Genomic DNA, 24,442 nt, shown 5'->3' on the forward strand with positions numbered 1-24,442 from the left:
AACTAAACATACTCTTAGTAAGAGATCCAGCGATTGTGCTTTTGGATATTTACACAAATAAGCTGAAAACTTATGTCCACACAAAATCTTGCACATGAATGGTTACGCTAGTTTTACTAATTGCTGTTTAGTCACTAAGTTGTGTCCAACTCTTGGCGACTCCTTGACTGTAGCCCACCAGGCTCCCCTGTCCACAGGATTTCCCAGGCAAGAATACTGGGTGGATTGCCACTTCCTTCTCTAGGGAATCTTCCTGACCCAGGGACTGAACCTGAGTCCTGCTTGGCAGGTGAATTCTTTACCACTGAGCCACCCAAGTTATAAATATAGAGATTCATTGGATACAGAGACATAATTTTATCCATCAGTAGAATCTTATTCAGTGATAATAAATAAACTATCAGGATATGAAAAGCCATGGAGGAAAATTAAATGCATATTGCTATGTGAAAAAATCAACCTTAAAAAGCTACATGCTATATGTATGATTCCAACTGTATAACATTCTGGAAAAAGCAAAATATAAAGAGAGTAAAAAGATAAATGTTTCCAGGGATTTAGAAGAGGAAAGAAAGGGAAAGATGGCTACTGGAGCACACAATGTTCAGGGTGGTGAAACTATTCTCTATTACATATACAGTAATGGTGGATTCTTATGTCAATATGCATTTTTTAGTATGCATAAAGCTGCTGTACAACTAAAAGTTTGAATTGTTTTGCACTCTATGGCCCTTGCTTAATAGTAAAGTATCAATATTAGCTTATCAGTTTTAACAAAAGTTGCACAGCAACGCAAAATGCTAATAACAGGGCAAAGTGTGGCGGGGGATGGGGAGGAGAGGAGGGATTTCCCTGTCCAACAACTACTCTAAAAATAGTCTAGTGTCAAGATAAACAATGTAGGGTCCAATTTTTATTCCTTCGAACAGTTTGAAAGTGTTAGTTGCTCAGGGGTCTGACTCTTTGCTACCTCACAAACTGTAACCCTTCTGGCTCCTCTGTCCATGGGATTGTCCAGGCAAGAATACTGGAGTGGGTTGCCATTCCCTTCACCAGGGAATCTTCTGACCCAGGGATCAAACCCAGGTCTCCTGCACTGCAGACAGATTTTTTTTACTCTTTGAGCCACCAGTTTAGGAATCCCTAAACAGAGAGCAGAGCGCGATTTTGATCCATCAGCTTCTGTGTTAGGGGCCCAGCACACCTCTGCTATACCACTCTGCTGAATCCTCTAACAGTTAATTTCTTTTAACTTTTTAAAGAACTTTTTTGAGGATCTGCTAAGAGTCAGATTTTGTGATTATTTCATGACACCACTGTTAAAGGATTCAGCACTCAAATTGTCAGTGTTTCTAATAGTTTTCAGGTCTATGAAGGTGAGATAGAATGACAAATAGGCTATTTTGTGGTCATCACCTATGTCTTAGCAAAGCAGGTTAGCAGACTTCCAGGTGATCCACATGAAATTGTGTGGAATAGTTGTGGATAGACTAGCTTTCAAAGGGCTATTTCCCTCCTAAAGAGAGTGGAATTTGACTTCAAAGGACCTTCCATGTCTGTGAACTGATTTTCCTACCTCTGCAAATATGTGGCAGTTTTCCTCATCTAGAAGAAAAGGGATAGGCTGGAGAAGGATAGGCTACCCACTCCAGTATTCTTGGGCTTCCCTTGTGGCTCAGCTGGTAAAGAATACACCTGCAGTGTGGGAGACCTGGGTTTGATCCCTGGATTGGGAAGGTCGCCTGGTGAAAGGAAAGGCTACCTACTCCAGAATTCTGGCCTGGAGAATTCCATGGACTATACAGTCCATGGGGTCACAAAGAGTTGGACATGATTGAGCAACTTTCATTTTCCTTATCTGGTCATTTTCTGCCTGCATGGCAGTTGGCGGTGCCAGATTCTTTCATAACTCACACAGCAAAGTAACTATTTCAATCCATGCTGACCTATAGTACCACAAAGATACAGAACAGATCTTCACTGAACTATAGCAAGGTTCAGAGATAAAATCTAAGGTGGTACAGCCTCTGAATGTCACCGATGCCTGAGGCAGACTGAAAGAAGAGCCTCGTAGTTGTAGAACTCAGCCAACTGGGGCAAAATTCCTAGTTTGATAATAATTTCTATGTTTTATTCTTTGGAATCAAAGTCACCAAAAATGGTCTTTGCCAACAAGGACCCATGGAAATTGCAGTGCCAAACACTATGGATTTGAAAACCCATGGGATTCATTCAGAAATTCAGCTAAGATTCTCCCAGCAAAATACTAAAAGGTCATAATAATAGTGGCCTGTTTGGAATTGATGTTATGAAACTTGACATTCAGACTGAATAATCCTGAAGCTTAACCTAAGATCTGAAACCACAAGAGTTACCATCAAACCCCATGACAAGCAGTCACAGGGTTGTTTCTCAAATTGAAAATAATGGATGCAAATGAGGAAATCTAATACTTCTCCTTTTATAATAAAGTGTTTTTACTTATTTATTTGGCTGCACCCTATGGCAGCATGTGAGACCTTAGTTTCTAGACCAGGGATCAAACCTGCACCTCCTACATTGGAGTCTTAACCAGTGGAATCCCAGGGAAGTCTCTATAATAAAGTGTTTTTTTTTTTTTTTCAAAAACCTATTTTGATATAAATCTTTAACTTCCTGATTATGTCTGTCATTATCTACTCAAAGTTTTGCCTTTTGTTTCTAGTAGAGGAGGTTCTTTTGACATTTTATGTAATGCAGGAAAATTTACTGAAACTTGACGGGGTCGCAAAGAGTCGGACACAACTGAGAGACTTCACTTCACTTTAGACAGCATATTAAAAGGCAGAGACATTATTTTGTCAACAAACGTCTGTCTAGTCAAGGTTATGGTTTTTCCAGTAGTCATGTATGTATGTGAGAGTTGGACCATAAAGAAAGCTGAGCACCGAAGAATTGATGCCTTTGAACTGTGGTGTTGGAGAAGACTCTTGAGAGTCCCTTGGACTGCAACAAGATCCAACCAGTCCATCCTAAAGGAAATCCGTCCTGAATATTCATTGTAAGGAATGATGCTAAAGCTGAAACTCCAATCCTTTGGCCACCTGATGCGAAGAACTGACTCATTTGAAAAGACCCTGATGCTGGGAAAGATTGAAGGCAGGAGAAGAAGGGGAAAACAGAGGATGAGATCTTTGGATGGCATTACTGACTCAATGGACATGAGTTTGAGTAAATCTGGAAGTTGGTGATGCACAGGGAAGCCTGCATGCTGTAGTCCATGGGTTCACAAAGAGTCGGACACGACTGAGTGACTGAACTGAACTGAACTTGAACAACACAGGTTTGAAACATGTGGGGCCAAGTGGCATTTTTTTCCAGTAAATATGTACCACACTGGTAAACCCAGCTTGGTTGGAGAGACAGAGGCAGAACTGAAGAGGAGACTCTAAAGTTAAATGTGGATTTTCAACTGTGCTTGGGTTAGCACTCCAATCCCTGCATTGTTGGAGGGTCAGCTGTATATATATGGAGTATTTATCTCCTATCTGATCAATGACAAAAGTCTCTAGTATATTCCAGTAAACTTCTTTTTTTGCTGTAATTTCTTGTGTTTGTGGATATATTTGCATCCTCCAAGACATTTTTACTTTAGTCAAGTTTGAACTAACATCCTTGTATTATCTAATTTTAATGAGGTGACATTAGAAACACAAGCTGGAATCAAGATTGCCGGGAGAAATATCAATAACCTCAGATATGCAGATGACACCACCCTTATGGCAGAAAGTGAGGAGGAACTAAAAAGCCTCTTGATAAAAGTGAAAGAGGAGAGTGAAAAAGTTGGCTTAAAGCTCAGCATTCAGAAAACGAAGATCATGGCATCTGGTCCCATCACTTCATGGGAAATAGATGGGGAAACAGTGGAAACAGTGCAGACTTTATTTTGGGGGGCTCCCAAATCACTGCAGATGGTGACTGCAGCCATGAAATTAAGACACTTACTCCTTGGAAGAAAAGTTATGACCAACCTAGATAGTATATTGAAAAGCAGAGACATTACTTTGCTGACTAAGGTCCGTCTAGTCAAGGCTATGGTTTTCCCTGTGGTCATGTATGGATGTGAGAGTTGGACTGTGAAGAAGGCTGAGTGCTGAAGAATTGATGCGTTTGAACTGTGGTGTTGGAGAAGACTCTTGAGAGTCCCTTGGACTGCAAGGAGATCCAACCAGTCCATTCTGAAGGAGATCAACCCTGGGATTTCTTTGGAAGGAATGATGCTAAAGCTGAAACTCCAGTACTTTGGCCACCTCATGCAAAGAGTTGACTCATTGGAAAAGACTCTGATGCTGGGAGAGATTGGGGGCAGGAGGAGACAACCCAGGATGAGATGGCTGGATGGCATCACGGACTCGATGGATGTGAGTCTGAGTGAACTCCGGGAGTTGGTGATGGACCGGGAGGCCTGGCGTGCTGTGATTCATGGGGTCGCAAAGAGTCGGACACGACTGAGCGACTGAACTGAACTGAACCAGATCTTAAAGTAAAACAATACTTTGAAAGATCAGCCAACAGGGGTTTTAGCATGCAAATTGTTTCTTATTCCTGCAGGAAATGGAGTGGGCTGACCTCAGTGTTGCTGACCAGACAATTTCAACCTGGCTAATCAAAATTATAATTTTGATGAAGCCATTTATCCAAAGAAGACAAACAAATGGCCAATAGGTATAAAAACATGGTCAGCATCACTATTCATCAGGAAAATCCAAATCAAACTATAAGATACTGTCATACTTGTCAGAATGGCTATTATTTTAAAAGGCTGATAGACACAATAAGTGTTGGAGAGAATGTAGAGAAATCAGAAGACTTGTACACTGTTAATAGGAATGCAAATAATGCAGCTACTATGAAAAATAGTATGAATGCTCCTCAAAAAATTGAATATAGATCTGCCATATTCAGCAATACTTGTTCAGTTGCTAAGTTGTGTCCAACTCTTTGCAACACCATGGACTGCAGCATGCCAGGCTTCCCTGTCCTTCGCTATCTCTTGGGGTTTGCTCAAACTCATGTCCATTGAGATCCAACCATCTCATCCTCAGTCACCCCCTTCTCCTCTTACCCTCAGTCTTTTCCAGCCTCAGGGTCTTTTCCAATGAGTCAGTTCTTCACATCAGGTGGCTTCAGCTTCAGCTTCAGCATTAGTCCTTCCAATGAATATTCAGGATTGATTTCCTTTAGGATGGACTGCAATCTTACTTCTGTGTTTAAAAAAAAAAATTATATGATTTTCTTCCCTTTGCAGATTTCTCTTAATAAAGAAGAAAATCACAATTTGTCTAGCCAGAAAAGTGAGAGAAGATGAATCAAGTGAAACTTTTTTCTTTAAAGCTGAATGATGGATACTTCATGCCTTTGCTGGGATTGGGCACCTCTGCTCCTAAGGTAATCAGAATGGTGTTAGAGATGGAGGAGTAGCAGACTCGGGTCCTGATCGGAACCAGTCATTGTGTGAATTTGGGAAATCCAGATGGAGCACCCTTTCTTAATTTATATTATGCGTCTCTCCAGGGTAGCTTATTTTGTGCATTAAGTCAGTGCTTTTCGAATTTTCAGGGTGGGTCCACCTTTTCCCTTTATTCTCATCTGCTGTCCAGTTGTAGCCATTTCACAGCAGATTAGAATCAATGGCTTCCCTAACTGGTGTCCCATCATTCTCATCAATGGTGTCCCAGACAATAAAGAGTTTGCCTGCAGTGCAGGAGACATCAGTTTGATCCCAGGATGGGGAAGATCCCCTGGAGAAGGAAATGGCAACCCACACCAGTATTCTTGACTACAGAATTCCATGGACAGAAGAGCTTGGCAGGCTATAGTTCATGGAGTTGCAAAGAGATATGACTGAGTGCCTAACACTTTCACAATCAATGAAATCCAGCTGTCGTGATTGGTGGTTTAGTCACTTAGTCATGTCCGACTCTTGCAAACCTATGGACTTATAACCTGCCAGGCTCCTCTGTCCATGGATTTCCCAGGCAGGAATACTGGAGTGGGTTGCCATTTCCTTCCTCACAGGATCTTTCCAATCCAGGAATAGAACCCAGGTCTCTTGCATTGCAGGTGGATTCTTTATGGACTGAACTACAAGGGAAGCCCATTTATCATGTATCAGAGACCTTGATGCAAATATGCTTGTGATGCAGTTTCTCTGAAATTTCCAACATCCAAGTTGTCCCCTCCTATGTACCCCCAATCGTAGAGCATCCAGAGAAATCTTGGGGATAAAAGGACCTAGAGAAAGAGATTAATCTTTCATCTCAGTGGGAGTTTTTGTGGTCTGAGGTGGAGGTAGTCCCTTAGAGGTCAGGCTATGAATACTGAGCTGTGAGAAGAAGCATGCGGCACATGGAAATTCTTTCTCTGTTTGGAAGACTGAGCTTCATGTTTGATGCCCCAGCAGGAGAGTCAGTCGGTGTATGATGTTGAAGTCTGATGCAAGGACACTGGCAGGAACTATTGCTTTATTTTGACTTGGCTTTTTCCTCTGTGAACAGTCAGTTCATCTCCATGGGACTAGTTAACTCATCAGGAGTTTCAAAGTAAAAAAACAACAACATACATTTATATGTGTGTATATATATATATATATGTATATATATATATATATATATATATATATATATATATATATACATACATACCCAAGAGACATTTTTCTACTGAGTAAAGTAACAGGGGTAATGGAGAGGTGAAAATTTTAGATAATTTCAGAAGACCAGCCTGGTGGACCAGCAAACCAGTAGACAGCTAAGAAGAATATCAGTTTTGAAGAAGAAAATGTTAGCTAAGGAAGAACTTAGTAGCTAAAAGAGAAATTTATAATAAGAAATTTTTAAGTGAAAAAAAGTGTTTTTTTTTTTTTTTTTTACAGTTTTAGTTCTTCCTCAAATGTCATTTGGAGTGTTTCTCCAAGTTTACTTAGGTAATTCACTAATTTATTCCATCTGAAGTTATGTCCTCATTGCACTGATAATTTTTTGCACTGGATATCTAGGTTGAAACCAGTTTAATGATCTCTTACAAAGTGAATTAATTTAGAAAGGTAACTTTATATATTATGTAAATCTACACGTCATGTAGATAGTGGAAGTCCAAAAATAGAGGGTTAATGATATGATGTGCTGGGACCAGTTCATGAACTCAAAGTTTCCATCATAAGTATCTTTTCCCAACATTGGCTGCATGAAATGAGCCATGGTGGGAGTATTTCCACCATACAAATTGGCTAATGCTATAAATCAGGACTCCTTTTCTTCAGACTCAGTTACTAAATATTTACCATGAAATTAAAGTCAATATTACATTTTGTCACCACTAGCTCTAAACTCTTAGAGTGATGGCTTCTGTTAAACAGTTCTGCTTGTGGAATTGGTCCTCTGTTCCTGATTTAAGTAGATCTTTATCTTGTTATGCTTTTCTAGGTTGTTAAGAGTGAGGTAGAAAAAGCTGTCATGAGAGCAATTGATGTTGGCTACCGCCATACTGACTCAGCATATATTTACCAAAATGAAGAAGAAATTGGGAGGGCCATCCAGATGAAGCTTGCAGATGGTACCGTGAAGAGGGGTGATTTATTTCTCACTACAAAGGTGCTGTGTGCAGCTACATGTGTATCTGTGGGAAGCTCACTCTTTGAGGAATCATTTCTTGGCAAATTCTTCTTCTCACTGGTTTAATTCCTGTTCACTCTCAGACCTTGAACTATGAGAAGGCTGGTTTGGAACAGATGAATAGCAATGTGAATTCTGTGGTCAGATTTCCTGTATTTGAATCCAAGTTCCGTCACTTACTTACTTTGGACAAACTACTTAAATTCTGTCCCGTAGTTTCCCAAGCTGTAAAATGAATAAAATAACATTTACCTTACAGGATTTTTTGAGTATTATTAATACATCAAAAACAGATGTAAAGCTTTACAAATATTTAATGCATTTTAAATGCTCATAATACTAGCTGCTATTATTGTCATAAGGTTTAAAACTCAAAGTGGATTTATCTTTTCCAACTCTGTCATACTCACATTTTGGTGTAATGACTTCATCTTTTTTAGCTGTAGTGTGAGAGAGAGCAATTTATCAGAAAAGATAGGGTTATGGAAACTAAAATCAAATTTTAGCTTTTTAATATCCCATATATTTGACTTTGTGAAATTTCTTAACCAGAAAAAAAAGTCTTTAGACCTCTTTAAACCTTAGTCTTTTTATTTCAGCCTATATAGCATTGTCAATAGACATTTGTTTCTCTTTCCTATAAGATAGGAAAAATAATACCATGAAACTCATATGAGGGTAACATTCATGTTTATAAAAGCATTTCTAATGTATTTTTTAAATCTCTCAACCGTTTTTACTCACATAATTTATATCCACTGATGGCATATCTAAAACAAAAGAACTTAATATTTGAATCGGATTGGAAAGGGAACCTGAGAGGAATTTTTCCCATCATGTTCCTTGAACTGACTTCTAGAAAAAAAAGCATTTGAATTGGAGGTAATGCAGCCCAAGAGGAGGGAGACGGTGTTCATGGTAGTGAACCCATCCTGGTCTATGAATGGATATTCATTCCTTCCAGCTCCAGAGGTATCCCTACATCACTAACCCTCTTAACTCTCATCTTCCATCCTCTTTTCATGGCATCCTTTTGTTTCTTTATCCTTAGTAATTTTGATAGATTTTCCTTATATTATTACACTTAAAATGAAGTGACTAAAACACCCTCTACCCCAAAATTTCTAAGAGACCTAACTTTCCTTGGCAAATCTAACCATTGAATACAGCCGAGATCACAATCACTTGATGTCCTTGTTTAAAATGCAGTTTCCTTGAACTACCCTGGTGGTCCAGTTGCTAAGACTGCACTACCAATGCAGGGGGTTCTGGGTTTGATCCCTGGTGGGGGACCTAGATCCCACATGCCACAACTAAGAGTTCACTTGCCACAGATAAAGATTTGGTGTGCTTTACAATATTATGTTGGTTTCTGCCATATTATTATGCTGTACACCTTAAGCATACAGTGCAAGTGAAGTTGCTCAGTCATGTCCGACACTTTGTGACCCCATGGACTGTAGCCTTCCAGGCTTCTCCATCCATGGGATTTTCCAGGCAAGAGTATTGGAGTGGGTTGCCATTTCCTTCTCCAGGGGATCTTCCTGACACAGGGATTGATACCCGGTCTCCTGCACTGCAGGCAGACGCTTTACCCTCTGAGCCACCAGGGAAGCCCCAAGCGTACAGTGCTATATGTCAATTATCTCAAGAATAAATGAACTTTTAAAAAAATTTTTTTAAAAATGCAATTTCCCATCCCAGTCTCCAGACATCTTTATATTTCCAGTTTTGAGAACACCTGTGTAAGACCATATTTTAACTTCCTACACCGGTGTCTTACTTCAGTGAGAAAATAAACTATGATGATAAAGAATCCCGAGCTTCACAAGTGGGTTTCTGGCTGTTTCTGTTTACTCACCATTATATTCATTTCTCCTGAATATTCTTAAATGATCCCACCCAACTTCTCTTTCTGCCACTGCAGCTGTGGAACACTTTTTTCCATCCAGAATTGGTCCAAACCTGCCTGGAAAGCTCGCTGAGAAAACTTCAACTGAGCTACATGGATCTTTATCTTATTCATTCCCCAACAGCTCTGAAGGTTAGTGAGAGTTACTTTACTTTGGTTATTAATGTCATTAGTAGTGAAATAAAAAGAGGACATAGTTTGTGAAAGTGGGCCATATCATACGTAATACTTTGACATTCTCTTTGTTTTTCCTTTTTTTCTGCACCTACCCCATTCCAGCTTACTATTCCAGTCCGAGGCCGAAGGGTTAGTTGTTGTTCAGTTGCTGAGTCATGTCCAACTCTTTGCAACCCCATGGACAGCAGCATGCCAGGCTTCCCTATCCTACACTGTCTCCTGGAGTTTGCTCAAGCTCATGTTCACTGAGTCAGTGATGTCATCCAACTATCTCATCTCCGTCGTCCCCTTCTCCTCTTGCCCTCAATCTTTCCCAGCATCAGGGTCTTTTCCAATGAGTCGGCTTTTTGCATCTGGTGCCCAAAGTATTGGATGGATTTACTGGTTTCAGTGTCTTTGCCTCGATCTTGTGGAGAAATGTCTAAATTTTCCAGGCCCTGTACTCTTGAATTTCCACCTCATGCCCACTGGTGTCTGAGGAACATCCTGATGTGGAAACTAGGGAAGGCACAGAACCTGTAATGAGGATGAGACTCAGCCCTGAGATGCCCACAAGTCCCTTTCTCATACGACCACCTTCAGGTGGAGAGCAGGGGCGGAAGAGTCTTACCCCACAAGGATCAGGACCAAGGAGCCCATTTGGCCGTGGCACCACTCTGGGGTCTCACTATGATGGGGTCTTGGGTATCTCAGGTTGTCCTTACACAAGCAATATTTATTAAATCTTCATGGGTTAAAAACATTTCTAGAAGTATACTTTTTTAATGTACTACATTACCCTCTTCCTTTCAAGAACAAGGCTAGATTGTTTCATTAGTCTCAAGGTCTAAAGGCTCCAAACAGCTTGGCTGAAGCCAGACACAGTCTGATATAACCTCCTCTTCTTTCCTGTGTCCCAGCCTGGGGAGGACCCAATCCCAGAGGACACCCATGGAAACATCACTTTTGACACAGTGGATATCTGTATCACGTGGGAGGTGAGTGCAGCTCCAAAGAGGCCATATCTTTGCACACTGAGAGAGAGAGAAGACTCACAAGGAACTGGGGAGAGGTGGACAGGGTCCAATTCTGCCTCTTGTATAGACGTGGACAAGGCCATGAATGTCCCTGTACCTCAGTTTCACATTCCATCTGTGTAGATTCAGTAAGTAGTTACTGAGTGTCTGTGATGTACTTAGCCCTGGGTACTTCCATGTACTCAGGCTATACCTGTGAACAAAACTAAGGTCTCTGGCCCCATAGTGTGGTAGGTTCTACTGGGCAGGGGAGGGATGCAGTGATATAGGAAAGTGAAGCTGATTCAGGGAACTGAGAATGCCAGGATGGTTTGGGGGCACAGATAGGCAATTAAAAACAGAATGGACATGGGGCAGTGCTCCCAATACAGGGGCCCTAGGTTCAATCTGGTCGGGGAACTAGATCCCACATGCTACAATTAAGGGTTCACAGGAAGTATTAGTTTCTCAGTCATGTCTGACTCTTTGCAACTCCATGGACTATAGCCCTCCAGGCTCCTCTGTCCGTGGAATTCTCCAGGCAAGAACACTGGAATGGATAGTCATTCCCTTCTCCAGGGATTTATCCAACCCAGGGATTGAACCTGTGTCTCCCACATTTCGGGCAGATTCATTACCATCTTAGCTAGTAGGGAAGCCCCAAGAATACTAGGGTAGGTTGCCATTCCTTTCTCCAGGGGAATCTTCCTGACCCAGGAATCGAACCTGGGTCTTCTGCATTACAGGCATATTCTTTATGATCTGAGCCACCAGGGAAGCCAAGAGTTCACATGCTATTGCCAAAGATCCCACATGCTACAACTAAGAACTGGCACAGCCAAATAAATAAATTGAATAATTTGTTTAGAAAAAGAAAAACAGAAGGGACATTGCAGTCCTCTTTGAGAAGGTGACATTTGACCAAAGATTTTCAGGAGATGAAATTTATTAAGTGAGCATCTGGAGGAAGACTGATGTAGGCATAAAGAAAATCAAGGCAAAGATTTTAAGGTAGGAGAAAGTCTGTGTGTGCGCGCTAAGTCGCTTCAGTCATATCCAACTCTGCGACCCTATGGACTGTAGCCCATCAGGCTCCTCTGTCCATGGGATTCTCCAAGCAAGAATCCTGGAGTGGGTTGCCATGCCCTCCTCCAGGAGATATTCCTAAACCAGGGATTGAACCCAGTTCTCTTGCATGTCTCCCATTGGCAAGTTTACTACTTTCTTTACTACTAACACCACCTAGGAAGGCCAGGAGAAAGCTCACCATGTTCAGAAAACATCAAGGAACAGGTGGGGCTGGAGCCCAATGAGTTTGATGTCAATCATAGGAAAGGAGGTCAAAGAGAAAATAGGAAGCCAGTGGTCTGGGAGGCAAGCATGGCAGCTTCCTGTTTCCCAGGCTACGCCTAGCTCAAGCTCCTTTCTCCTAGCGCTTGCTCTGCTAGTGTTCCACCAGATTTTTCTAGGTGATCAGCTAAAGATCGTACTGGTTCTCTTAACCCTGCCTGGGCTGCTTTCATCCTTTTCTTTTTCTATCTTCTTAGCCAATTAAAAAACTATTTTTTAAAATACTTCTCATTCTCCTATTTCTCATCCTCTTCCTATTGGCCAACTCCTGTCTCATTTATTGCAATCTGCATCTTGGATTCTCCCTCACCCAGAGCCACTCATGCTACCATTTAGTATGCTTCTCTAGCCAGTTACCCCTCATCACCCCTCCCACCCCAGGCCCTGGAGAAGTGTAAGGACGCAGGGCTGACCAAGTCCATCGGCATAAGCAGCTGGAAAAGATCCTGAACAAGCCGGGACTCAAGTACAAGCCCGTTTGCAACCAGGTAATCCCCTCATCAATCTGCCCCCACTCTCTTCTCCCTCCTCACCAGCTTACTCTTCCTTCATTTCAGCAAAGTCACCAAATGGCACTTCCCTCTTTTCCACTGACCTTGGGACATCAGCTGATCCAACAGAACAGAATGTATTTTAAGTTAATGAAGATATTGCTAAAGATTGCATCCATTTATTTTTATTTCTTTTGTTTGTTTTTGTTCCCATGTCATTTTACAAGAAACACCCAGGAGTCAGGTTGAAGTATAATCTACTAAGTGTTACGGTAGTTGGCCCTAGAAATTCAGAGCTAGCAGATGATTGACCTTTTGCATAAAAGGTCAGAAATATGGGAACACTCATGCATCAGAGAGAATGAGTAATTCATCTTTTAACAGCTCTTTTGAGTTCTTTGTCATGAGATAACCACTGGGATTCTTTTTTGAAGTTTTTACTTTATCTTGGAGAACAGTCAATGAACAATGCTGTGTTTGTTTCAGGTGTACAGCAAAGTGATTCAGTTACACATATACATGTACCTAGTCCATTTCAGATTCTTTTACCAATTGTTGTTGTTGTTCAGTGGCTCAATCATACATGACTCTTTGTGACCCCATGGACTGCAGCACGCCCGATTTCCTTGTCCTTTGCTATTTCCTGGAGTTTCCTCAAACTCATGCTCATGTGATGCCATCCAACCATCTCATCCTCTGTTGCCCCCTTTTCCTCCTGCTCTCAATCTTTCCCAGCATCAGGGTCTTTTCCAATGAGTCAGTTCTTTGCATCAGGTGGCCAAAGTATTGGAGCTTCAGCTTCAGCATCAGTCCTTGCTGATGTTTTTCCCAATTAAGTTGCTACATAATGTTGAACAGAGTTCCCTGTGCCAGAGAGTAATTCCTTGTTGGTTATCCATTTTAAATATAGTAGTGGGTACATGGCATGAAATCAATCCCAAATGACATGAATGTACTTAATGCCTTTGAACTGTATACTTAAAAATGGGTAAAATGGTAAAAGTTTGTAATGTAGCTTTTACTCCCATAAAAAAATTGAAAGTTAAAAAAGTTTAGAAGTCTATTTGTTAAGATAAACTCACATTAATGAGCAACACATGCACTTCCTTACCTTGGAGAATAGGGAAGGAAACCATGAGTATAAAAATATTAATAACTGGCAGCACTTCTTCCTGGCAGAGGGCCTACGTTTCTACATGATCTCATCTCCTTTTAGATATCTCACGTCTAAAGGCAATCCATATATTAGATATTAGTAAGGCTTAGTGTTTTCTTCCTTGTAGATAAAAATAAAAAACAGAAGTTCTAAAAAAATGTGGTTTTTTTGTCCTTTGGGAGATGTACCTTTGCTTTGGAGATCACTGATTTGAGAAAGGAAAGAAAATTTGCTGCTAAGCTTTCTTTCTTGGGGAGGGAATGAGGGATGAATAGATAAAGCACAGATAAAGCCTAAATAGATTTTTAGGCAGGAAAACTGTTGGGTCTTGTGCACCATGGTCACAGCTGTAGATGACGGTCATGTGCTGGCCCTTGTTGCTGGTATTTCTAAATAATTCTGACACTGTGACTATAGCTCTGTGTGTTCCTTGTATATTTGGGGATGGTGATCCTGCTGACCCCACACTCTAGTACTTCTGCTTGGCAATATACAGGTGGAATGTCATCCTTACCTCAACCAGAGCAAACTACTAGAGTTCTGCAAGTCCAAGGACATTCTCCTCGTTGCCTATGCTCCCTTGGGGTTTGACTTAAGGAAGAAATGGTAATGATCTCTATAAAGGTATTCTGATCCTAGATGCCGTGTCTTCTGGAGCCATCTCTCAACTGTTCGGGGGAAATTAAGGATAATTAGCAGGAATGATCCATCTTTGCAAATCCTTTCCCTAGCCTACATTTTGAGGACTCAGTAAAGTGTTATTGAATAAAAAGTAATTATTGCATGAGTGCTAAGTCACTTCAGTCGTGTCTGATTCTTCGCAACTCCATGGACTATAGCCCAGCAGGCTCATCTGTCCGTGGGATTCTCCAGGCAAAAATACTGGAGTGGGTTGCTATTTCCTCCTCCAGGGGATCTTGCTGACCCAGGGATCGAATCTGCATCTCTTATGTCTCCCGCATTGGCAGGTGGATTCTTTACCACTAACGCCACCTGGGAAGCACAAATTATTACTAATTAAAATGTTCATCCAATTCAAAAGTTTTGGCTTTAAAGATTGACAAGGTTTCCAAGTCATGATTCTGACACTTAGCAGTTGAGTGATATGAGACAAATAACAATTTCTGTAAGTTTTAATTTCTTAATCTCTTGAAGAGGAATATAGATGTGTACCTTTTACCACTTGAGTACAGAACAGACAGTTAGTCAAGTGCATCTTTTGAGACAGCAAATTCTTATAAAATTCTTGATTATTTGTTACAATGGTGATCATTGGGTCTTACTCGGAACAACAATTTTGCCTTCTTGACTTATTCCATATTTTGCTAAGTTTCTCAAAAATGTTTAAAAGATGAAAAAAAAAAAAAAAAAAAAAAAAAAACCAAACCTGATTTTTCCTTCTCATCTTGCTTTCTCTTGTCTTTCTTCTTTGACTTTACCAAAAGAGGCAAAAGAGCTATTGAGACAGCCAGAGTGTCATGAGGAAGATTCCAGCGAATTAACCACCCCTAACCTGATTAAACTAACCCAGGTAGAATGGATGTGCAACCTCAGAAACAGAGCATCTCTGTCTCCTTCCCAGGGTGAAAAAGGAAAATCTGGTTCTCCTGCAGGATCCAGTACTCAATGCCATTGCTGAAAAGCACTGGCGAACTCCAGCCCAGGTAGCCCTGCGCTACCAGCTACAGCGGGGTGTGGTGGCTCTGGCCAAGAGCTTCAGTGAGAAGAGGATCAAGGAGAACTTCCAGGTACCTGTGGACAGCAAGAGGCTGACAGAGGCACATTGTCTGTCCTCTGGGACGGATTGTTTGGGAGGTTCCCAATGTGTATTTGGATAAAGCTTATCTCCCTATGTGCTCTATGGGTATATGTGCTGTATTTAACTCTCCTGTCCTCCAAACCTACAAGGCAGGAAGCATAGTGTTTGGAAAGAACAGTCTACAGAGGGTTTGAGTCAAGTTTAAGTCTCAAACCTGGTTTTCACTCCACAGTATGGCCCTGAATAAATCATCTCTTGATTTCTTCAGATGAAAAAAATTAAGGAGTTTGTCAAGATGAGATCTGGGCTCAGAAATCTCTAAGATTCCTTGGCTATCACCACAGTCACCCAAAGTCTCTGAGGGTGACCAGAATCACCAACCTCAACTCTTGAAATGGACAAATTTCTGTGACTTTTGCTGGGGATGAACCCCAGGTTCATGAAAACTATACAAGTTCCTATATAAATGTGTGTGTCTGTATCTGCATGCTGGGGGTGGGGGCGTGCAGGGGTGGCAGTACTTGCCTCTGGGAAGTTGAATTGGTCGTCTCATATTTCTGATAGGTTTTTGAATCCCAGCTGACCCCGGAGGATATGGAGTGTCTGCATGGCCTAAATAGAAACATACGCTATTTTGACTATGGCGAGTAAGTAGCTGGTTCCACTGTAGATGCTGTGGGAGCAGGGTAAGGAGGGAATTCCATTTATTCTAGTCCACAAATGACAGGGTCCTCTGTTGCCTCTTTTAGGGAAGTGGATGGAAAACCTCTCTTTCCTTCAAGCTCTCATAACCTCATTGCTCCATGCCCCTCAGTCCATGTTCTTCCTGAATTCCAGAATCGATTAACACGTTGACATCCTTTGTCCGTACTTTCAGGTCTCCTCGCTCTTTGTCTTACTCCTTGGTCTAAAACCTGGCTACATCCTGCTCTCCACCTGTGTCATCAGTTTCTTCCTCCCTGGGAGGATATATATATATATATAACTGAATCACTTTGCTGTACACCTTAAACTAACACAGCATTGTTAATCAACTATACTCCAGTAGAATATAAAAATTAAATTGAATAAAATAAAGATACTACTATTTTCTAGGAAAAAAACAAAGGTCTGATCAGGAACCCCTCTTCCTGGCATCTGGTGGCCTGCCTTCTCACTTGGAGCCAAGGCCAAAATCCGCTCAGTGCCTACAGAGGCAGCAGGACCACCCCTCCGTGTCTTGGCCTCCACGTTGGTCCTGCTGCCCGGCCCCTCTGACTCAGTGTAGCCCAGTGGCCTCCGTGCTGCCCCACGTGTCAGGCCCAACTCAGGGCCTCTGCCCAGGCTGTTCTCTCTATCCAGAATGCTCTTTCTCCAGATACCCGGGTGTTCCCTCTCTCACCAATGTCAGTCTTATCTCAGATGGCACCTCCGGGACACCTTCTCTGTCATTTCATCTAAAAAGGCGGCCCAGCCCACACAACACTTTCTCGCTCTGGGTCCTGCTCTGTCTCTTGGCACATCTCCCTCATTAACATAGCACATGGTTTGCTAACCTATTTTGTATACTTTCTGCTTATCATAGAACAGTAGATTCCTAGGGAAGGAATTTTAAGAAACTATTTTCTCCCTGAGTAATTAGTGAATACTGGTTGAATGAATAATAAAATAATAGGGTAGAGTAACAGACAGTGAAGAAGCAGGCAGTAATTTTTAGCAATTAATACCAGTCATTTTAATCAATAATAATAACCCAGTGATTTAGCACCACCTATCTCAAAAATGATGACTTTATATATACAAAGAGAGTTCAACTTCTTTGCCAAAATGGAAACCCTTGTTGAAGTGGCTTATATTATAATCACCCTATCCATTTCTAGATCTAATACATAATTTTTCACCCAGTGAAGTCATAGGTAAATTATTTCTTAGTGCTTTGAAGAGACTGAACAGCAGTATTATTCTTGTCACCTTCCTCACCATCACCTTGAAATATTTGTTAACTTCAGATATTAAGCCAGAATGGCACTGTTTTAAAAGAGGAAGAACTCATTTCTGCCCTCTTGGGAGTTTATAATATCAACACAAATTGTTCATCTCCTTACGCTGTAGAATAACAGACCTACAAAAATGTAATATATTGGTTTATTTTTGTGCATGTGCCCAAGTGCATGCAAGCATATTTTTTTCTACAATGTGTTGATTACACTGCAATGCAATTGAACATAGTGGTTATAAAGCTGGATGGGCTTGTACTTGTCCAAAAGGAAAATTACATCAATTCTTTTGCTTCAGTTCAGTTCAGTTCATTTGCTCAGTCATGTCCGACTCTTTGCAGTCCTGTGGACTGCAGCAGGCCAGGCCTCCCTGTCCATCACCAACTCCCAGAGTTTATTCAAACTCATGTCCATTGAGTCAGTGATGCCATCCAACCATATCATCAGCCGGCCCCTTCTCCCACCTTCAATCTTTCCCAGCATCAGAGTCTTTTCAAATGTCAGTTCTTCACATGAGGCGGCCAAAGTATTGGAGTTTCAGTTTCAACATCAGTCCTTCCAATGAACACCCAGGACTGATCTCATTTAGAATGGAATGGTTGCATCTCCTTGCAGTCCTAGGGACTCTCCAACACCATAGTTCAAAAGCATCAATATTTCAGTGCTCAGCTTTCTTTATAGTCCAACTATCACATCCATACATATCTACTGGAAAAACCATAGCTTTGACTAGACAGATCTTTGTTGGCAAAGTGGTGTCTCTGCTTTTTAATATGCTGTCTAGGTTGGTCATGACTTTCCTTCCAATGAGTAAGCATCTTCTAATGTCATGGCTGCAGTCACCACATGCAGTCATTTTGGAGCCCCCAAAATAAAGTCTGTCACTGTTTCCACTGTTTCCCCATCTATTTGCCACAAAGTGATGAGACCAGATGCCATGATCTTATTTTTCTGAATGTTGAGTTTTAAGCCAACCCTTTCACTCTCTTCTTTCACTTTCATCAAGAGGCTTTCTAGTTCTTCTTTGCTTTCTGCCATAAGGCTGGTGTCATCTGCATATCTGAGGTTATTGATATTTCTCCTGGCAATCTTGATCCCAGCTTATACTTCATCCAGCCCAGTGTTTCTCATTATATACTCTGCATATAAGTTAAATAAGCAGGGTGACAACATACAGCCTCAACGTACTCCTTTCCCAGTGTGGAACCAGTCTGTTGTTTCATGTCCAGTTCTAACTGTTGCTTCCTGACCTGCATACAGCTTTCTCAAGAGGCAGGTCAGGTGGGCTGGTATTCCCATCTCTTTCAGAATTTTCCACAGTTTATTGTGATCCACATAGTCAAAGGCATTGGCATAGTCAATAAAGCAGAAATAGATGTTTTTCTGGAACTCTCTTGCTTTTTTGATGATCAAATGAATTTTGGCAGTTTGATCGCTGGTTCCTTTGCCTTTTCTAAATCCAGCTTGAACATCTGAAATTTCGTAATTCATGTACTGCTGAAGCCTAGCTTGGAGAATTTTGAACACTACCTTGCCAGTGTGTGAGATGAGTGCAGTTGTGCAGTAGTTTGAGCATTCTTTGGCATTGCCTTTCTTTGGAATTGGAATGAAAACTGACCTTTTCCAGTTCTGTGGCCAGTGCTGTTTTCCAAATTTGCTGGCATATTGAGTGCAGCACTTTCACAGCATCATCTTTAAGGATTTGAAACAGCTCAACTGGAATCCCATCACCTCCACTAGCTTTGTTAGTAGTGATGCTTTGTAAGGCCCACTTGACTTTGCATTCCAGGATGTCTGGCTTTAGAAGAGTGATCACACTATTGTGATTATCTGGGTTGTGAAGATCTCTTTTGTACAGTTCTTCCGTGTATTCTTGCCACCTCTTCTTAATATCTTCTGCTTCTGTTAGGTCCACACCATTTCTGTCCTTTATTGAGCTCATCTTTGCATGAAATATTCCCTTGGTATCTAATTTTCTTGAGGAGATCTCTAGTCTTTCCCATTCTATTGTTTTCCTCTATTCTTTGCACTGATCATTGAGGAGGGCTTTCTTATCTCTCCTTGCTATTCTTTGGAACTCTGCATTCAAATGGATATATCTTTCCTTTTCTCCTTTGCTTTTTCCTTCTCTTCACAGCTATTTGTAAGGCCTCCTCAGACAGCCATGTTGCTTTTTCACATTTCTTTTTCTTGGGGATGGTCTTGATCCCTGTCTCCTGTACAATGTCATGAATTTCCATCCATAGTTCTTCAGGCACTCTGTCTATCAGATCCAACCCCTTGAACCTATTTTTCACTTCCACTGTATAATCGCAAGGGATTTAAGTCACACCTGAATGGTCTAGTGGTTTTTCCCTACTTTCAATTTAAGTCTGAATTTGGCAATAAGGAGTTAGTTCATGATCTCTAGCTTAAGTCAGTTTAAAAGAAACCTCTCTACCCAGCCCAGAAACAGGTACTTGACTAAAACTTCCCCTTTATCTCTTAGGTTTGCTCATCATCCAGATTATCCATTTCACGAGGAATGTTAACAACTGTGTCTGTGGTTGTTCCAGAGTTCTTGCATTGGGGTTGATGATCGAACCACATCTCAAGGTGCCTGCTTTATTAGACATCACTTAGCCTGGTCAGTTATGCTACTAGAGTAGGAAATAAAAATCTCTGAACCCAGTCTTTTTCCCCAAAAGTAAATAAAGGCACAATCCAAACAATCCAACATACCACTTGTTTAGCTTTCTCATCTTTTCCCCCTGTGTAACTGAGATTGAAATGCTGATGTCCATGTAAGTGATTGTAGAAGATGGAGCCCTCAGAAAAAGCTAACCATAGTATATTTTTCAAATACTCCAGGTGTGGCTTTTCACCTGTCTATAGTTCTTACGTGTTTTTTCCTCTTCCGTTCAATGAATTTCCCACAGTATGCAATTTTATGAGACCTTTTAAAGGGATCTAAAGCTTAATGAGAAATAGATTTAAGGGACTAGATCTGATAGACAGAGTGCCTGATGAACTATGGACGAAGGTTCATGACATTGTGCAGGAGACAGGGATCAAGACCATCCCCATGGAAAAGAAATGCAAAAAAAGCAAAATGGCTGTCTGAGGAGGTCTGACAAATAGCTGTGAAAAGAAGAGAAGTGAAAAGCAAAGGAGAAAAGGAAAGATATAAGCATGTGAATGCAGAGTTCCAAAGAATAGCAAGGAGAGATAAGAAAGCCTTCCTTAGCTATCAGTGCAAAGAAATAGAGGAAAACAACAGAATGGAAAAGACTAGAGAACTCTTCAAGAAAATTACAGTTACCAAGGGAATATTTCATGCAAAGATGAGCTCAATAAAGGACAGAAATGGTGTGGACCTAACAGAAGCAGAAGATATTAAGAAGAGGTGGCAAGAATACACAGAAGAACTGTACAAAAAAGAGTTCATGACCCAGATAATCACGATGGTGTGATCACTCACCTAAAGCCAGACATCCTGGTATGTGAAGTCAAGTGGGCCTTAGAAAGCATCAGTATGAACAAAGGTAGTGGAGGTGATGGAATTCCAGCTGAGCTATTTCAAATCCTGAAAGATGATGCTGTGAAAGTGCTGCACTCAATATGCCAGCAAACTTGGAAAACTCAGCAGTGGCCACAGGATTGGAAAAGGTCAGTTTTCATTCCAATCCCAAAGAAAGACAATGCCAAAGAATGCTCAAACTACTGCACAATTGCACTCATCTCACACGCTAGTAATGTTCAAAATTCTGCAAGACAGGCTTCAGCAGTACATGAACCATGAATATCCAGATGTTCAAGCTCGTCTTCAAAAAGGCAGAGGAACCAGAGATCAAATTGCCAACATCTGCTGGATCATCGAAAAAGCAAGAGAGTTCCAGAAAAATATCTATTTCTGCTTTATTAACTATGCCAACGCCTTTGACTGTGTGGATCACAATAAACTGTGGAAAATTCTGAAAGAGACGGGAATACCAGACCACCTGACCTGCCTCTTGAGAGACCTATATGCAAGTCAGGAAGCAACAGTTAGAACTGGACATGGAACAACAGACTGGTTCCAAATAGGAAAATGAGTACATCAAGCCTGTATGTTGTCACCCTGATTATTTAACTTATAGGCAGAGTACATCATGAGAAATGCTGGGATGGAAGAAGTACAAGCTGGAATCAAGATTGCTGGGAGAAATATCAATAACCTCAGATATGCAGGTGACACCACCCTTATGCCAGAAAGTGAAGAGGAACTAAAAAGCCTCTTGATGAAAGTGAAAGAGGAAAGTGAAAAAGTTGGCTTAAAGCTCAACATTCAGAAAACAAAGATCATGGCATCTGGTCCCATCACTTCATGGCAAATAGATGGGGAAACAGTGGAAACAGTGTCAGATTTTATTTTTTGGGGCTCCAAAATCACTGCAGATGGTGATTGCAGCCATGAAATTAAAAGACACTTACTCCTTGGAAGGAAAGTTATGACCAACCTAGATAGTATACTGAAAAGCAGAGATATTACTTTGCCAACAAAGGTCCATCTAGTCAAGGCTATGGTTTTTCCAATGGTCATGTATGGATGTGAGAGTTGGATTGTGAAGAAATCTGAGTGCTGAACAATTGATGCTTTTGAACTGTGGTGTTGGAGAAGACTCTTGAGAGTCCCTTGGACTGCAAGGAGATCCAACCAGTCCATCCTAAAGGAGATCAATCCTGGGTGTTCATTGGAAGGACTGATGCTGAAGCTGAAACTCGAGTACTTTGGCCACCTGATGCGAAGAGTTGACTCATTGGAAAAGACTCTGATGCTGGGAGGGATTGGGGGCAGGAGGAGAAGGGGACGACAGAGGATGAGATGACTGGATAGCATCACCAACTCCATGGACATGAGTTTGAGTGAACTCTGGGAGTTGGTGATGGACAGGAAAGCCTGTGCTGGGATTCATGGGGTCGGAAAGAGTCGGACATGACTGAGAGACTGAACTAAACTGAACTGAAAGCTTAATGAACACACAATACCCTCATTGTCTAGATTTCAATTAAAAATTACTCATTATTCCCCAAACAAAGAAGTCATCAAATTGAATTTAAAAATACAAGCTACTGATGCCTACACCAAGACAACTGAGATATTAGCATTATTTGACCAAGATTTTAGAGTATCCATCATGAAAACGTTTCAATAAGCCATTACAAACATACTCGGAACAAATGAAAGAGTAGAAAGTTTCAATGAGGAAATAGTGTCTTAGCAAAGGAACAGAAGACATAAAGAAAAACCAAATGAAAATTTTAGTAGTAAAATATATAGTAATGAGAATTAAAACCTCTTAGAACGACTCAACAGACCTGAAGGAAAAGAATAAATACAGTGTTCTGGAGATAAAACAATATGAATTACTCAGAGAGAATAAGAAAAACTAGGTTTTAAAAAAAGGGACAGTGCCTTGGGGACCAGAGGAGCAATAACAAAAGATATAACATTCATGTGATTAGAGTAGGGAAACAGGGAGATGTTCTTCCAAAGGGTATCAACTTTCATTCGTAAGATGAGTAAGTTCTGAGGATGTAATATACACCAAGGTGACTGTAGTTAATAATATCGTATGTATAATTGAATTTGCTTATAGATCCTAAGGGTTCCCAACAAAACAAAAACAAACAAACAAGTAATGGGAGAGTTGATGGATGTGTTAATTAGCTTGATTGTATGTGGGGACTATTTCACAATGTATATGCATAGCAGGCCATCATTATATTTAAAATTTCAATTGTCAATTATACATCAATAAATCTGAAAAAAAAAAGTGATGAATCTCATCTAATGTCCTCTCATGGAATCAAACAATAGAGCTGACAATGAGGAGAATACTTTGAGTTTATAACTATTCTAATTTTAAAAATTGATTTTTATATTTATTGTGCTAGTGTCTACTATCTACTAGGGTAAATCTCAAGCCTTCTCAGCACTCAGAAGGGAACTATGTTAGGTGATGGGAGTTAACTCATATCATTTCACAATGCGCCTGGATAGCAGAACAGAATCTGCCTGCAATGTAGGAGACCAGGGTTCCACCCTTGGGTCGGCAAGATTCCTGGAGAAGGGAATGGCTACTTGCTTCAGTATTTTTGCCTGGATAATTCCATGGACAGAGGAGCCTGGCAGGCTACAGTCCATGAGGTCACAAAGAGTCAGACACAACTGAATGAGTAATACTTTCCCTTCATAGCAGATCACCATGCCACATGCTTAAAAGATGCAGTTTGTTGATTATACCTCAAGAAAGCTGGAGAACCAGAGGAGGGAGTGGGGCAGAAGTGGGGAGGACAGTTATAAAAGGGATGCCTGTGATGATGGCAAAGTCCTGTGACCTGACCGTGGTCACAACTCATGAAATAAACGTGTGAAAAAGTTGCACAGGACTAAATGCACGTGTGTTGCTAAGTTACTTCAGTCATATCCGACTGTTTGTGACTCCATGGACTGTAGCCTGTCAGGCTCCTCTGCCCATGGGGACTCTCCAACAAGAATACTGGAGTGGGTTGCCATGCCCTCCTCCAGGGGATTTTCCTCACCCAGGGATCGAATCTGGATCTCCTGCATGGCAGGCAGAGTCTTTACCCCTGAGTCACAGGTCAAGCCCAGCTAAATGCACACCCAGCACAAATCTAGGAAAATCTGAACATGGTCAGTGGGTGGCATGGATGTTGATATTCTGGTTGTGACGCATGCCTGTTGGTTTTGCAAGACAGTAATGTTGGGGGAATAGATGAGACACAAGCTTGCTCTGTATTCTTTTTGAACTGCAAGTGAATCCATGATCATCTCAAACTAAAAGTTTACTTTAAGGACTGCACTGGTAGGCCAGTGGTTAAGACTGTGTTCTCCTACTGCAGGGGGCACAGGTTTGATCCCTGGTCAGGGAACTAAGATCCCAGATGCCGCAATGTGGCCAAAAAAGAAAACGTTTACTTTAAAAAGAGCC

General features: G+C 41.1%; 1 protein-coding gene across 1 annotated transcript; it reads left to right on the plus strand.

Annotated features, from left to right (window-relative positions):
- The first annotated feature begins 5,343 nt into the window (after window positions 1-5,343).
- LOC128058197 (prostaglandin F synthase 1-like) lies at window positions 5,344-19,999 on the plus strand. The gene is given in 10 exon segments (XM_052650580.1): window positions 5,344-5,427; window positions 7,464-7,631; window positions 9,580-9,696; window positions 10,641-10,718; window positions 12,468-12,507; window positions 12,510-12,574; window positions 14,230-14,339; window positions 15,316-15,481; window positions 16,057-16,139; window positions 19,957-19,999. Coding segments are annotated over 10 exon segments (954 nt in total).
- The last annotated feature ends 4,443 nt before the right edge of the window (window positions 20,000-24,442 follow it).

The sequence above is a fragment of the Budorcas taxicolor genome, chromosome 13 (genome assembly GCF_023091745.1).
Source record: "Budorcas taxicolor isolate Tak-1 chromosome 13, Takin1.1, whole genome shotgun sequence".
Lineage (NCBI taxonomy): Eukaryota > Metazoa > Chordata > Mammalia > Artiodactyla > Bovidae > Budorcas > Budorcas taxicolor.